The sequence below is a fragment of the Rutidosis leptorrhynchoides genome, chromosome 7 (genome assembly GCF_046630445.1).
Source record: "Rutidosis leptorrhynchoides isolate AG116_Rl617_1_P2 chromosome 7, CSIRO_AGI_Rlap_v1, whole genome shotgun sequence".
NCBI lineage: Eukaryota > Viridiplantae > Streptophyta > Magnoliopsida > Asterales > Asteraceae > Rutidosis > Rutidosis leptorrhynchoides.
In genome coordinates, this window is record NC_092339.1 from 8,796,420 (window position 1) to 8,812,655 (window position 16,236).

The following is a 16,236-nucleotide window of genomic DNA, read 5'->3' on the forward strand; positions in this document are numbered from 1 at the left end:
TAATGGTTCAGGATCTATGAATCGTCCCTGAATATTCTCCGGATTCTCAATTGTGAGGTCGGGTTCAAAAAATGGATTATCGGAAATTTGAATTGGAATACTTGGTCGACTGGATGACGATTCTAAAGAAAAATCAACGGCGGTAATATTTGCTAGATGTATTGATCGAGTTACAGGTGGTGAACGTACAAAAGGTGGTGAACGTCTTGCTCGGTGCATTCACTGAATATCCTATTAGTTTTTAAAAGGTAAGATAAAATTATATAAGTTATCCAATTAATAGACTTTTTTGATTTTGCCCACTTTTCGAATAGCTAAAAGATGCAGCAGAGGGGCATGATTCGTTTAGTCTCAATATAATTGAGTACTGTTTGGCTCCAATAACCCGGTCCACGTACAAATCCAACTATTACTACGAACCAGAAAATTTTGATGTCTATCAATTAACCACTTAAAATAAATTTTCGTAATTTTAAGAAGTATAGACAAGAAGTAGAAAAAATTCTAAGTCCTAAAAACTAGAATGACGAGAAATAAGAAAGAAAAAGAGCGCGTAGAAAAAGGTCGAAAAAGAAAAGATCGAAAAAATAAGAAAGAAAAAGAGTGACTTATAAAACTTAAAAATACTTGACTAACCCAACCTTATTACTATCACTAACTTAAAATTATAATCGCAAATTGAGATTAATAATTGGAATGATAATTGATACATAGGTAAAGGGCGTCTAAAAATATTAAAGCTTACAAGTAAAACTGTATCCCAAATGGCAATATCTTAAAAAGGAACTAAAACTTAAAAAGGCGTCGCAAAATTCTAAAGCACCTATATCTTAGTCTAAAGAAAAAGGACTTAAGGAATTTTACGGCAAAGCCTAAAAATCTAGAAATAAAAATAACTATGGCAAAAACTATGAATTAAAACTAAATACGAGCGAAAAATACAAATATTACGCTAAAAATAATTAAAAAAATAAAATATAAAAATATACTAAAAGTTGTAAAAAGTACAATTTTTATAAAAATATTATTTTTATATTATTTATTTTATAAAACTATTAATTTTAAAATTTAATTAAACTAATTAAACTAAATATATAAATTAAATCTAAAAACTAATAACTAATTAAATAATAAAACCTAATTAGGGTTTATTAAATAATAATAATAATACCCGTAATTAATGCAGTTTTAGGGTTGCAGTTGGCGTGTCAGACACTCTCATGCGATCGCATGAGTTTATGCCTTCGGGCTCATGCGATCGCACGAGCTGAGGTTTTGGGCCAGGTTACGGGCTGCTACAGTAGCAGGCCCGAGTGTTTTTATATTTTTTTTTTCTGTTTTGAATTTTCTGTTTTATATATTTAAGTAATATATTTATATAAATTAAATAAAACTTATATTTTTATAAAATAAAGATAAAGAAACTTTTATAGAACTTAAATATTTAACAAACTCTTTAAAATATTTATATTTTTGTTTTCTTTTTATATTTTCGAATATTTAAAACGTATTTTTACAAAAGCGTATTTTTTTTAAAAGTAAACTAAAAATAAAAATCTTTTTTTTATATATATTAGCGTTGCGCTTTCGGCGTTTAAGTTCCCCAGCAGCGGCGCCAAAAATACTTGATGTTAAAGCTAAGGGGTATAAAATACTATTAAATTTTACAAGAAAATACTATTAAATACGATACAATTTTACACAAGATATTTATTTATTTATTGAATGGATATACTTAAACCTTGCTACAACACTTATAGGCAGTGTACCTAATCGTACAGTAGTGTAGTTTTTAGTAAGTCCGGTTCGTTCCACAGGGAATCTTTTTCACAAAGCTTAACGCTATATTAGTTTAAATTTATAAAAATACAAATATATATATAAGTAATATTATTATTATAAAGGGGGGTTTTTACCGTTTAATGACCGGTTTGTCGATTTTAAAAACTTTAGTTGCAGTTAAAACAAAATGTAAAATATTAAATAACTAAAAAACTTAATTTAAAGCGTAAAGTAAATAACGATAATGAAATTGCGAATAATAAAAGTGCGATAAAATAAACTTGCGATAATTAAAAAGTACGATAATTAAAAGTGCAATTAAATACAATAACAATAAATAAAAATGCGATAATTAGAAGTGCAATTAAATATAAAATAAAGGAAATTAAATATGAAATAAAATAATTATGCTTATTTAAACTTCCGTAATCATGATGTTTGACGTGTTGATTTTAGTTTTATGCCCATGGGTTAATTGTCCTTTGTCCTGGATTATTTAATATGTCTGTCTGGTTTTTGTCCATAACAGTCCATCAGTCATAAATATAAAGTGTGAGTGTCCTCGTCAAATTATCCTTATACCCGAAGTCAAATATTCCAACTAATTGGGGACTTAAACTGTAACAAGGTTTTAGTACTTTGTTTAATAATTACACCAGGATGTCGACTGAGTGTAACCCAAGGTTTTAATACTTTGTTATCAATTATGCCAAGTGTCCTTGTACATAATTTCACCCCTGTTTTAATAATTCTAGTGACTATTAATCCATTCCCGTGTCCGGTTAAATGAACGATTATTCGTACATATAAATACCCTGCCCATCGTATCCGATCGAGTGTATATGGTTATTTATAGGTACGTTCAATTATAAATCTTTATATTAAAATTAACAAACTATCATTTAGTTAAACAAATATAAAGCTCATTAATAGCCCATGGTCTAATTTCCACAAGTGTCGTTCTTTTGTCCAAACCCCAATTATGGTACAAAGCCCAATTACCCAATTTTAATATTTTTAGCCCAACATCATGATTACTTCGGATTAAATAAGCATAATAATAACTTAACTACGAGACATTAATGTAAAAAGGTTGAACATAACTTACAATGATTAAAAATAGCGTAGCGTTACACGGACAGAATTTCGACTTACACCCTTACAACATTCGCTAACACACCCTTATTATTATAAATTAAAATTAAAATTAAAATTATAATATAAATATAAATATTATACGTTGAATGAGGAGAAGAAAAAGATGTGTGTTTTTGCGTCCAAAACTCGCGAACTTTATAGGACAGGCCTGGAAAAAGGGCTCATGCGATCGCATGAGCTTTACCCTTCAAGGCTATGCGATCGCATGGCCAGCTGGGGAGGCTCAAAAGTCTTTATTTTTTTTATGCCGACGGTTTTTAAATATAATATAATATATATATTAATTTTAAGAATTAATTATATATTATATTATATTCATGTGCATAGTTGACTTGTAATTTTTAGTCCGTTGCGTCGAGCGTTGAGAGTTGACTCTGGTCCCGGTTCCGGATTTTCGAACGTCCTTGCGTACAATTTAATATCTTGTACTTTGCGTTTTGAATCTTGTACTCTTGTAATTTTGAGACGTTTCTTATCAATAATTGGAACCTCATTGATTGTATTTTGTACTTTTGAGCTTTTTTGGTCGTTTGCGTCTTCAATTCGTCGAATCTGTCTTTTGTATTCACCTTTTATTATTTAAACGAATATCACTTGTAAATAGAACAGTTGCAACTAAAAGATTGTCTTTCTTGAGGGATAATGCTATGAAATATATGTTCGTTTTTAGCATTATCAGTAATTACTTCTAGAAGCTGCGTATAATACACGTATAAATACCGTATAAATATACGTAGGATTCTTGATGAAATTGAACGAAAATACGAGTATAGCTATCCTTTATATGTATTGGTATATTATAAAGTGTATTTAATACTTGTAAGGATGTATTTACACTCATAATACTTTATATGTAAATACATTTTAACATAAGTTAATTACGTCGTTTAAATAGTAACATATATATTGTTCAAAAACTCTTTAAATTAGTAGTATGAAAATATATATATAATACTTTGTAAATATACTTAATGAGATATTTAATTATCATATTTTCAAGTTAACTATATTTAAATCCATATATATACACAATAATTAAACAATTAAATAATTAAACAATTAAATCAAGTTATGACGTTCGCGAATCGTCAGAATAAAAGGGTGACCAAAAGCTTGTGTAAAACTCTTTCCGGAGGTTCAAGACTTATTAAAATTCATTGCTTATCAAGTCGGAATTATATAAAGATTAAGTTTAAATTTGGTCGGAAATTTTCGGGTCGTCACACGATAATTGTTATATATTACTTCTTCGAGCGTTTTCCCGCCAAAATAAAAACATTTATCACAAAGTGTCTCTACTAAATGTTCATATTTTTATCTCATCTATAATGTTCGTGAACAAAGTTTTTTCAAAAAACGAAAAAAAAAAGTTTTTGCTTCCCCCCGATTCCCCCCGATTGGTTACTTCCCTCTTGATCCTACCACTATATATATATATATATATATATATATATATATATATATTGAACTGTGAAAGGTCTTTGACTTCTCCAATTGGCCATGGTACTGTAACATTATGACATGGTAATGTAATTTTTGTGATTTTTAGGATCCTTTTTGTCATTTATTTATTTAATTTTTTAAGGAATCACGATCCAGTTGCGAGATTTGTGGATTAGTTGGTTCCCGATTGCTGGTTTGGCCTAGCGAAGTGAAACTGACCCACCTTTACCGATAAAATTTGAAAGATTACATGTATTTTCATAGGAAATCATAATTTTAATTTTAATTTTAATCATGTGTGATTATAATTGAATGTAATTAATTTCATGTACGATTCAGCTTGATATTAAGTTTATATGTACGATTACTCCTTGAGTTTTTTTATTAAAATAACGAAAATAATAATTAGGGTTCAGAAATTAGTAAGTTTATTTTTACAAATTTCTTTATCAAAATAAAAATAAAAAATAAAGATATTAATTAAAATAAGAAGTATCTTCATTAACAAATGAAGGACCCAATGGCCAATACCGATACAATCAAGTTACAAGTTACAAGCCGAAAGGCTAAAAAAGTAAACAATCTAAATTAATATAAGAACATGTTAACTCAATTCGAACCTCTTGAACCAAAAACTGAAATAGTCACCAAACCCATATCAACATAATAACCAACCGTATCAACAATAAACCCATGAACAAAAGTGCAAGAATAAACCTAACAAAATGCAAAACCGAATTAACCGGCATTTGAAGGGTCCTTTTCATTCCTTTCTTTTGATCGAGATGTAATCCCGCCAACTTTAGATTAATTTATGTAACTTTAGATTGTAATATGACCATTTACATGTGATTATAGTTATTTAGATTAACTTTATCTTCTTTTTTTCCAGATAATTTTAGATTATAATATGATTATTTACATGTGATTATAGTTATTTGATTTTATCTTGTTATTTTAATATTGTTAGATCACCTGTGACTTAGTATTATATGCTGGAGTTCATCGGTTAAAAAAAATGCAAATCATTCTACATCGAAAGTTGAGAAGAAATATTGCGAGTATATAAACTTATGAAAACTCCCGCTATCACCAATTAGTTTTGAATACTAAGGAACTCGTGAACTCATATGTTGGACATGTTGTTGGGCAGAAACGATCCTACACGGCTACACGTGGTATGAAAGTTGTGGTTGTAGCCCGGATGTGAATGGTGCAGAAAGAAAGCATCGAAGCAGTTAGTAGAAAGAAAAGGCAGTAGCAAGCATGTAGCATGTAGCATGTAGCTAAACCGATTAAGGGGGTGACTGTTTGAGTTAATCTGTTAAAAGAAGATGCAAACCATCTCACATCGGAAGTTGAAAAGAAATATTGTCAGTATATAAGTTTATGAATATCCATTTATCACCAATTGGTTTTAGAGTACTAAGGGACTCAACTTATATGTTGTTGGATATGGGAATTTAAGACTTAATGGATTGGCGGCTTATCGGTCTCAATATAAAGTGGGTAATTCGAATTTCAAGTAGATTTTCAGTTAAGTTTGTGTGTTGATGAGCCCGCTGAGAAACATTAAATTCAAAGCCTATTTATGGATCTCAAACGATAAGTTAGTTCCGCGTCGTCAACCACATTTTTTTTTTTTTGACAAAAAACTGGAAATAAATTAAAATGATTTTTCACGAATAAGTGAAAAATTCATACGAGTACATGAAGGGGTTAAAATGGGTTTATAAGTTTTTCTTACCCATTTGACTTAATATAACCTCTTTTTTTTTTGACAAAAAACTGGAAATAAATTAAAATGATTTTTACGTATAAGTGAAAATTCATACGAGTACATGAAGGGGTCAAAATGGGTTTACAAGTTTTTCTTACCCATTTGACTTAATATAATCAACACATAAGGTGAAGGGCAGAGCGAGACTCGAACTCACCCCCAGCTTCAACACATAAGGTGAAGGGGAAACCATCCAGGCATAGCTTGTATGGCCACCAACACTTTCAATGAAGGTGAGGTCACGAGTTCGATTCCCTTCAAGGCACTTCAAACGCTTGGGGCGAACTTAAGAGACCAATAGCCTGAGGATGCTTTACCTGGTAGCGGTGGAGGGTTGGCTTGCCGTTTACCCAGGGTTTACCCGCTGCGGGGGGGCCAATGTGCCCGTTCGTAGTAGGGGTTCCTCGTAAAAAAAAAAAAAATAAGGTGAAGGGGATGCCGTTGAAGCAATGGTTCATTAGCATGTATTTTGAGTCTTTAGTCACATGTTTGGTTATCTCAGCCTCAATTTATCGTTACAAATGTATAGTGTCTATATGCATAGTCAATTTGCATAGTCAATTTGCTTGTCAGAGTTTTATTCTAACTTTTCGAGAGTACGATACTTTTCAGCTATACTCTTTTATTGTAATTACGGAGTCTGGTGGGCTCAACTATTATAAGCTTTCGTCACCTAGTAAAGCCCAAATTCCAATAAAAGCCCATTTACAAATCAGTAATGTAAAACAAAACCAGTGTCCTGAAGAATTTTAATTTTTAATTTTATATTAACTTAAAAATACTCGTCGTTCCGTCACCGACGACCACCCTTCCCGGAGAAAATATTTTCAAATTACTCGATCCAGTTGTTGTTTGATTATTACGTGTGAATCATCCAGTTATACTCAAGTAAATTAGTTTCGATTGTAATTTGAATTTGTACTTTACAATTAGTGATCGCTGAGTACGAAGTTAGGGTTTTTAACGATCTATACAGTTGAAATCAATTTAATCAATCATTAATTTAATATAGACGTATAAAAGAAGAGGTGAATTTAATCGGTTATTGTAATGGATGAGGTGATTACAGCGGCTGATGCGTCTTCAAGTCTTCGATCGTACTCATCAGAATCGTCCATTTTACCTGCGAATTTACCTCTTCTTACCGCATTTTTATCTTTATTTATCGCGCAGTTCCTTAAAGTGTTCACTCATTGGTACGGATTCTGTCTTTATATTTATATCTGTACGCATCTTCTGTATGTAATGATATAACTATATGTATCTTTCGGTATGAATGTAAATGTATGTTTCTGATGGAATTTTGTCATCTTGTGGAGCTATTGGTAGCTAAATTGGGCGATTTACAGGGATTTAATAAATAATGAAATGAAATGAAATTAACTCTCTTGCTTAATGTTATGATATTAGTGAAATTGTGAAGATATATATCTTGGTCTTGATTTTAACGTGCACATGTTGGTATAATTTTAGAAAATGCTGTTGAGATTGTAGTTCGGTATTGTAGTTGCTCAAAGAAGGCTAGGGGACTAGGAGATTGTGCTTTTGATGGTTCTTTCGTTCAGGCAGCCGTATGTAACCAGTAACTGAATACACATACTGTTATGAGATGGAGATACCCGAATTACGACACAACGATCTAAACTTAGTTTAGTTGATAATCTCACGAGTCATGATATCCATGGAATTTTCGTATAATTATAATTTTTATTTCTGTTAATCAAAAGTACACTTTTTAAAAGGATGGGTGCTACATGTATTCTCTTACCACTTCCTTAGTCGTAACTAACCTATTAAAGAGATAAGAAAGGAAAAGAAGCACAGTTAAATAACTGGGTGATATTTTGTGATTGTCATAACCAAATAACTTCCCCAAATTTAAAACTTTTACTTGTCTCCTTTAGACTTATAATACATTCTTTAATGTGGCCAGCTGAGTTTATCTGATCACCATGTGACTTCGTCACTATTTAGCTGTGGTGGAAGGGTTACTTAATTGGTATTTTTGTTACTTTTTGATCCTTAGTAAATTGTTCTCAGTTTTTGTTTTATCATATGACTTCTGTTGTCTATTATTTTGATTGCGGTTTGGATGTCGTTCAGGTATAAAGAGAAGAAATGGGATACGAGAAGGATGCTTAGTTCAGGTGGCATGCCATCATCACATTCTTCAACAGTGACAGCACTTGCTGCATGCATAGGCTTACAAGAGGGCATGGGTTCATCGGCTTTTGCCATTGCAGTTGTTTTGGCATGTGTTGTATGTACTTTCTACACCTTAGATTTCTTTCTTCTTGTTTCTTGTTGTGTGGTACAGATTTTCACAAGTGTTTCAGAATTCTGTTTTAAATTGCTCATTTTTATGGAATTCTTTGTACGATCACAAGGTTCTACCAAAGTTGGTTTGCATCTCAATGCTCAGCTAGAATGACTAGTTTACTTAGTGTTCCTTAAGTTGGATAACAAATTTACAACTAGTGAGTGTTTGTTTCTAGCAAAGATGAATAATAGAAGAGGAGTTTTGTTGAGAGATCTTGGACTTTTTATAATTTAGTTGTGAAGTAACAATGGCATGAGCCATTTTTACTAGTTTTAGTTACATTAGAACTCATATGAGCATTATCTTTCTCTTAACCAGTGAGAATCAGATTGGGGTTTCAGTTTTTTGAAAGATGTCATGAAATGAGAATCTAGCTTTTGTTAATGTTGTTTACAGACTTGACTCTTTTGGATGGGGGTGTTTTTGGTGCGTGTCTTTTACATTTACTTGAATGGTCATTGGTGGGAAATATAGAGGGAAATTGCTTGAAGAAGTTTATTGATTTAAACTTGATCTGCTTTATGATAGAGTAAAAGTATTTTGTATTGTGACCTATGTAGTAATCTCATGGTTCTGAAAATCCCGATTAATCCCTTTTTAGAAGCAGATTGATTAGATTTTCTGAAATCCCTCTACATAATCGGTCAATGAAGATCGATGGGTCAAAATCGGATTTAGTTGGTCAAAGTCAGATTTTGGTCATAATTGGTCAAAGTCAAAGTTGGTCAACATTTTAATTTTTAATATGAATATAAATTAGAATTTTCGAGCATTTTAACATTTGTACGATTTTGTTTATGTTTATGTTTCTATACAATTATGTTAAAGTTTATGTTTATGTTTATGTTTATGTTTATGTTTATGTTTATGTTTATGGTCTTCTTCTATATTTACACGTAGAATTTTGAAATTTATTATTTAAATGTATGTATAAATGTCCAATCCGATTAATCCCCGATTTGGTCAATTAATCGCTGCAAAGTTCCTACCGATTAATCTCTGATTAGTGATTTCTACAGCCTTAGGTAATTTGGTCTATTTAAGTACATGTGGTTGCTTTTTTGATGTCCAACTTTCTTTTGAATAAATTTTATCCATCGTGTCAAATTTTGAGTAAGCTATATCAAATGTGCATGTAGTACTGCTGTACTAGCAAAAGCCTGGCAAACGGGTCGGGTTCGGTCGAGACCCAAATGGGTTTGGGTCGAAACGGGTCATGGGTCGAAACGGGTTAGAATTTAAATGTGTCAAACGGGTTGGGTCGGGACCCGGGTTGGGTTGGGTCTGAGTGGGTCGAGACCCAACGGGTCGGGTCGGGCCGAGAACCATTTTATTCAATAAAAGTTTAGTTTTACATTTTTTTTATCATTTTTATATTATTTTTTTATTATGTTATTATTTTTTATTATATTTTGAAAAATTACATCGTGAAAAATTACATCGTGCGACTAAAATTCAAAATTTTAAAGGTCGACCCGTTGGACCCATATACAAGACCCGTTGGACCCGTCTTTATTTGTTAGACTTGGTGGATTTGAACCCGATCGACCCATTTCTTATTTTTTTGCGTAAGACCCAATATGTTTTAAAAAAACTCATTGGACCAATTTTTAGGGATGTGAATCTCAAAAACTGAAAAATTTACAACTCGACCCGTTTGACCCATATACAAGACCCATTAGACCCAAATTCAACACTTTGGGTTTGGTTTGCCAGGTATCCATTTACATCAATTGATTATTGATTACTTGTTTATTTGACAGGTAATGTATGATGCAACTGGTGTTAGACTTCATGCTGGTCGACAAGCCGAGGTTTGTCCCTCTAAATTTGCATTTAACATCTCACATCTTTCATAAGTAATTAATACTGAATTGTCTGTATCTGAAAACTTTTAATAATTTTGTGGATAATGATTATATCTTGTACGTACGCACGCAGCTATTAAATCAAATTGTTTGTGAGCTGCCTCCAGAACATCCACTTTCCAATGTCAGGCCTCTACGAGACTCACTGGGTCACACTCCATTCCAGGTATCGTTACCATATATTACCTATTTGCATGTTTGTGCTATACAACAAGGAACCATTTAACAAAGCGTTTGCTATCTTTTTCTTTTTTTTTTTTTTTTTTTTTTTTTTTTTTTTTTTTTAAGTCAATTTGCTAAAGGTATTAGGCTCATACTTACACACCCAAAGACATCAATTATTCATAAGTGTTTTGTATGTAGGTGGCAGCAGGTGCGGTTCTGGGAGTAACGATGGCCATATTCATGAAGATGTCAACTTGATGTTTTGATTGTCTTCGACTTCTGATCATTAATGGTGGCTTGAAGATTAATCAGGAGACCTTTAAGATAACAAAATTATTTGACAACTGAAGTTGGTTTCCTTCCCCTCCCCGTATATTAGAACACGTCTGCTTAAGCTTTTATAGACGATTAATGTTGTTTTTAACTGTGTATTGCCACTATTCATGTATAAGTTTTCAATTCCGTCCTTGTAAACACAAGTTCTACTTCTTAAAGTTGATCCATAATGACATGGTTTATATTCATCCAATGATTCTTAGGGGGGGGTTTTTTTCTTTAAAATTACAATCACAGCAAAACTGCAACATCAGATCCATCAATTCCAATAACAAAGCATTAAAGATTAAGCGAAATTAGTTTAATACTTTAAGATATATATACACATGACTCTTGGTGACTGATCGTGGCATACACCATTCACAAGGCTAAGACCTCAAATAAAAACAGTAAACATGACGGTTCACTTTTAGAAAACAACCCACATCAAATTTATCTAATAGTATTAAATAAATAATACTCCAATTTGTGACTATTTGAGCAGTTTCACATTACTAAACTTGTGTTGACTAGATTCAGTTGACCAGCATATGCTCAAATCCACCACCTCCTTGAAGACCAACACGGGGTCCTTGAACGTTGACAACCAGCTGTTGAAGCCATCTCCTTGTCGTCGGATCCTCCTGAAATACAAAACCCATGCATGTATATATATGAGATATAAATAAAAAAATTCATTTGACAAACGGGATGGAACGGGTCATCCCATCAAACAGAACCCAAATCGACCCATTCGTTAGTAGCTAAGTCGAAAATTTCATTTCCCGTTTTTACCTTTACATTTGACCTTTCTCCTATTAAACATATTACACACTTATCAAGAATTCAAAGGCATGGAATGGTTAATGGTTGCCCTTAGGTCGTCCGAATTTTGCCTCGGTTGTCAGAGTTTTGGGCAACAGTGGGCGTCGGTGTTGGTATGTCATAGCCTATAGTCTCTTCCTATCAACTTCATATGGGTTAGGATATTTTCATCTTTAACTGGACTTCTGGTTTTTACTTTCTGATGTGGACCCAATAATTAGGTATGTTTATTTGTTTTGTTACATTGTCCATGAGAAATGTGAAATATAAAAAAAAAAAAAAAAAAAAAAAAAAAAAAAAAAATTTGTATTATTTTATGTAATCAAAAGGGGTGGATTTATGACTTAAATGTGTAAATGGAAAGGTTGCTGTTATTTGGTTTTCAGGTGGTAGACTCAGTAGAATTCGGTTGACGAAGGAGGATTCTATTGTGGTTGTTTTGGTACCACGTTCGGTGTGCACGGGTTGTTTGTTTAACTACGACCCCTGGGGGTTTTCGGTTCGTTTTGTGGTTTTTGTACATCACAGTTCATCATATTCAGTTTCAGTCTTCATCCACCAGTGCACCTTAATTTGCTGCTCCTACTTTTTCAAAGGTTAGTTCATCTAATTACACTCAATGATTTCATTAACTTTGTTCATTTTGCTTGCTACATGATTACACGAATTTTTGTTTCTTATACAGTAACTAAAACTTTGTATTATAAGAACTATATTATATTATATTGACGTTGATATCTAAGTCTATGTGCATATGTTTGATTTTGTAGTTTCCTATCAAATAGCTAATTAGCTAAATATATACGAAACTAGCTTTAATAATTTTTAATTGCGTCAGTCATATTCATCATTATCAAATTAATTTTGTGTTGTTATTTTGTTTATAAAAACTTTTTAAACATTGTGGTTGTTTATATGTATTAAAACTGTATGTATTTAAACTTTTTTATTGGGATAATTTCTACTATGTCTCAAGAAAAACATTTAGCTAGGCATGTAGTTCACAAGAGTCTCTGACTAACAATCAGTAATCTGGAACATTAGTTAATGATGGTGGCAAGATGGGTGGGTCGATCTACGATCCAAAATGGGTCATTGTTTAGTACGAGTCCTATGAGTAGGGCCCGCCTTGCTAAAGTTTTAAAACTGTATGCTAAAGTGTTTTAGTTTGACAACTTAACATTGTGGTTGTTTATATGTATTAAAATTGTATTTTTAAAACTTAAGATTGTGGTTGTTTATCTTAAGATTGTGGTTAGAGTATATTTAATATAATTAGTATATTTAGTATAGTCTGCAAGTGTTAAGTATATTTAGTATGTTTAAATGGTCCATGTGTGAAATCTTTAGTTACTAACTTAAAAAAATAATTTGATTATAAATTTAGGGTCTCAACAGGTAGTTTTTAGTCTGATATAGGAACAAAGTGCTGAAAATATGCTTTTCTAAGCAAGCACCATCATGGATGAAAAAAGAATAAGGAAAAATTTCGCTAGAGTGTCTGACTAACAATCAGTAAAATGGAACATTAGTTAATGATGGTGGCAAGATGGGTGGGTCCATGTACGATCCAAATGAGTCATTGTTTAGTACGAGTCCTATGAGTAGGGCCACCTTGCTAAAGTTTTAAAACTGTATATTAAAGTTTTTTAGTTTAAAAACTTAACACTGTGGTTGTTTATATGTATTAAAACTGTATGTTTTAAAACTTAAGATTGTGGCTGTTTATCTTAAGATTGTGGTTACAGTATATTTAATATACTTAGTATGCTTAGTATTTGCAAGTGTTAAGTATATTTAGTATGTTTAAATGGTCCATGTGTTAAGCGAGTTTTTCGTGCCCGCCCTTCACTACGGGTTAGTTTTTTACGTGTTATTTGCGGTGTGTATGAAGTTGTTTGCAAATAAATTGTGTTACTAAACAAAAAAATACCAAGTTAGTGTTGATAATAAAATCAGGGTCTCAACAGGTAGCTTTTACTCGGATATAGGGACAAAGTGCTGAAAAAATGCTTTTCCATGCAAGCACCATCATGGGTTATAAAAAAAATATATGTATTTGGTTTAAAATGTACAAGAAAGAAAACATTATGTAGTTGTGTTTTTGTTAGTGTATTGATTGTTGCCTTCCTGTTATTTTGATTGTTAGCTTTAGTTGCGGATCTACAACTAAAATCTGGAGATTGTGTCATTTTTTATGCAATTGATGACCTTCATATTGAGCTACTAAGATACAACCAAGATGGTTCTATATGAGTATTCGTTTTTTTCGCCAAAAAAAATAAAAATAAAAAATAAATAAAAATATACAACCAAGATGGTTCTGAAAATACGTACATGTTAGATCGTATGATGGATGAAATGGTTCCACCTGATTTTATGCAACAAGAAGTGATTTTTTTGAATTGCGATATTGTCATACCCCGCGGTAATGTGTTAGTATGTCAAATATACTATCCTTTTAAAGTTATAAAATCAACTTATTAATATAAAAATTATTAATGTCATCTACTTATATATAATAACATCAGAAATTCTTTGAATCCAATACAATAATGTCCGTTAATATGATATTATATAACTCTTTTGATTATTTGTAGCTTCTCCCAAATCACATCATGTTACTTTCAGGTCTACGTAGTGGTAAAAGAGTGTCGTGCTTCAATTATAAAAGAAAACGAAAGTACAAATGGAGGCTGAAACAAGGAACTCGAAGAAAAAACCAAACCTATGTGTCTTATGGATTTAGCCGTTTTCGAAAAGAAAATAAGCTAAAAGCTGGCACAAAATGTTTATTCACTTACCACTTCAAAGAACGGGCTTTCTATCTATTTCATGTTTGCAACTCACATCAGATGATTGGTTTTGTTATGAATAAATGTATGGACGGATTTTATTGAACTATTAATGATTAATGATTGGTTTTGTTATAAATAAATATACGATATAAGAAACTAGATTATTGAGCTACCGTGCAACGCACGGGCTCATAAATCTAGTAGCATATATTTTCAAGATGTAACCCATATACTGGTTTTGTAAAACTATCTAATAGTAGTTGGTATTAAGCCCGACTATCATTTTTAAACTCGTAATAGTTTTTGTCAAAATATAATTACTCATGTAATGGAGCAATTTTTATCAAGTACAACTAAACTAATCTTACAAAGTAGAATAAATTCAAGTAAGAATCTACTACGAGTATATAATCACTGAAAATTAGCAAACCTTCTTACCTTTTAAAATTCATACTACATTTACTTTTCAGTTTACCCTTATTTTTTTTTCTCTTTTAATCTTATCTACTACATTAAAGGCATAATAGAACTTTACCTTAATATTCTTATTTATATTTATTTATGGAAGTGGAATACTAATTTAGAACAACCCAAAATGAAATAGTGGATTATCAATAGGGAGAGAGAGAGTATATGAAAAGGATTCAAAAGCATCAAAGCCTTCGATTACATTTTTTTTTTTTTTTTTTTGAAAAGCCAACAGAAAATTATATTATAACCAATATAAACAATGTACAACCGGAAACATACAGATAGCCTTTTAGGCGACTCGAGGGATCTGAGAGGAATATAATATACAGGACATGACTAAATTCTATACAACAAAAGGATAAATGAAGAAGATACTTGGTCGAAAGAGTTGCACGAAGGAGAAGTATGATGTAGGAAATTACTCACTTACTCAATGATAACCACGTTTAGGAAACAACTTGAAAAGACAAGCCAGGAGAGATGCGATCAAGCAGTGCCGATGAGACGGCTACAAAGCCAATCGATCCCCCCCGCTTAGTTCCTTAGACGCAGAGATCAGAGAGGAGAGAGCAAAAAAACCTACACATTAGCCAATACCCTCTTTTGTTAATGCCTTACGAATGGAAGCTATCGGATCGGTTAGCCAATGCAACCAATCTAAGGATAATTTCTTGCTGCGGGAAGTGATCCACTCATAACTTTTTGATTGTATATCGGAGAGAATTTTTGGTGGACTCACGGGGTTGTTTCCGAAGACGTGATCATTTCGGTTTTTCCATATAAGGTAAAACGATACCCATATTACCGCTTGCCATATGGAGGCTTCTAATGGTGAAGAGAAATTTGGATTCGAAGCTTTTGCGAGGTCAGAGAGGCTGTCTAGCTTTAGATGATCTAAGTTCCACAAATTTCGAATTTTGTTCAAAACATTAGAAGCAATCTTGCAATTTAAAAGTGTATGTTGGAGTGTTTCAATGTCCTCGTCGCATACCGGACATCTAGTTGAATGAAGATCAATGCCCCTCTTAATGGAATTGTTCAGTGCTGAATGCTGAACCATTCAGCATTCAGTGCGTTTGTTTCTGACCTCTGAATGACATATGGTGCTTAATGGTTCAGAATTCAGTGCTGAATCATTCAGAGATGAAACACTCTCTTAACCATTAAGAGTCTAAATTTTCTGTAATTTTCTCCTCTATCATGAACACTTAACCAACAAGTATATTGAATATTTTATTCATTGAATAAAGTAATTTTAATCCGTTTATATAGTTCATTCTAAATTACTATCTAACCTTGATATCAATCAAT

The 16,236-nt window shown here is 32.0% G+C and overlaps 1 protein-coding gene across 1 annotated transcript; it reads left to right on the top strand.

Moving 5' to 3' along the window:
- Window positions 1-6,921: 6,921 nt before the first annotated feature.
- Window positions 6,922-11,039, top strand: LOC139857139 (uncharacterized). The gene is made up of 5 exons (XM_071845867.1): window positions 6,922-7,359; window positions 8,267-8,423; window positions 10,247-10,297; window positions 10,425-10,517; window positions 10,715-11,039. Exons 1-5 carry the CDS (start codon window positions 7,214-7,216, stop codon window positions 10,772-10,774), a joined length of 507 nt encoding a protein of 168 aa, XP_071701968.1. The 5' UTR covers window positions 6,922-7,213; the 3' UTR covers window positions 10,775-11,039.
- The last annotated feature ends 5,197 nt before the right edge of the window (window positions 11,040-16,236 follow it).

Coding starts and splice junctions, on each gene's coding strand:
- LOC139857139 (XM_071845867.1), top strand. CDS start 7,214: ATGGATGAGGTGATTACAGCGGCTGATGCGTCTTCAAGTCTTCGATCG. Junction 8,424..10,246: donor CAGTTGTTTTGGCATGTGTT/GTATGTACTTTC, acceptor TTTATTTGACAG/GTAATGTATGATGCAACTGG. Junction 10,298..10,424: donor ATGCTGGTCGACAAGCCGAG/GTTTGTCCCTCT, acceptor GTACGCACGCAG/CTATTAAATCAAATTGTTTG.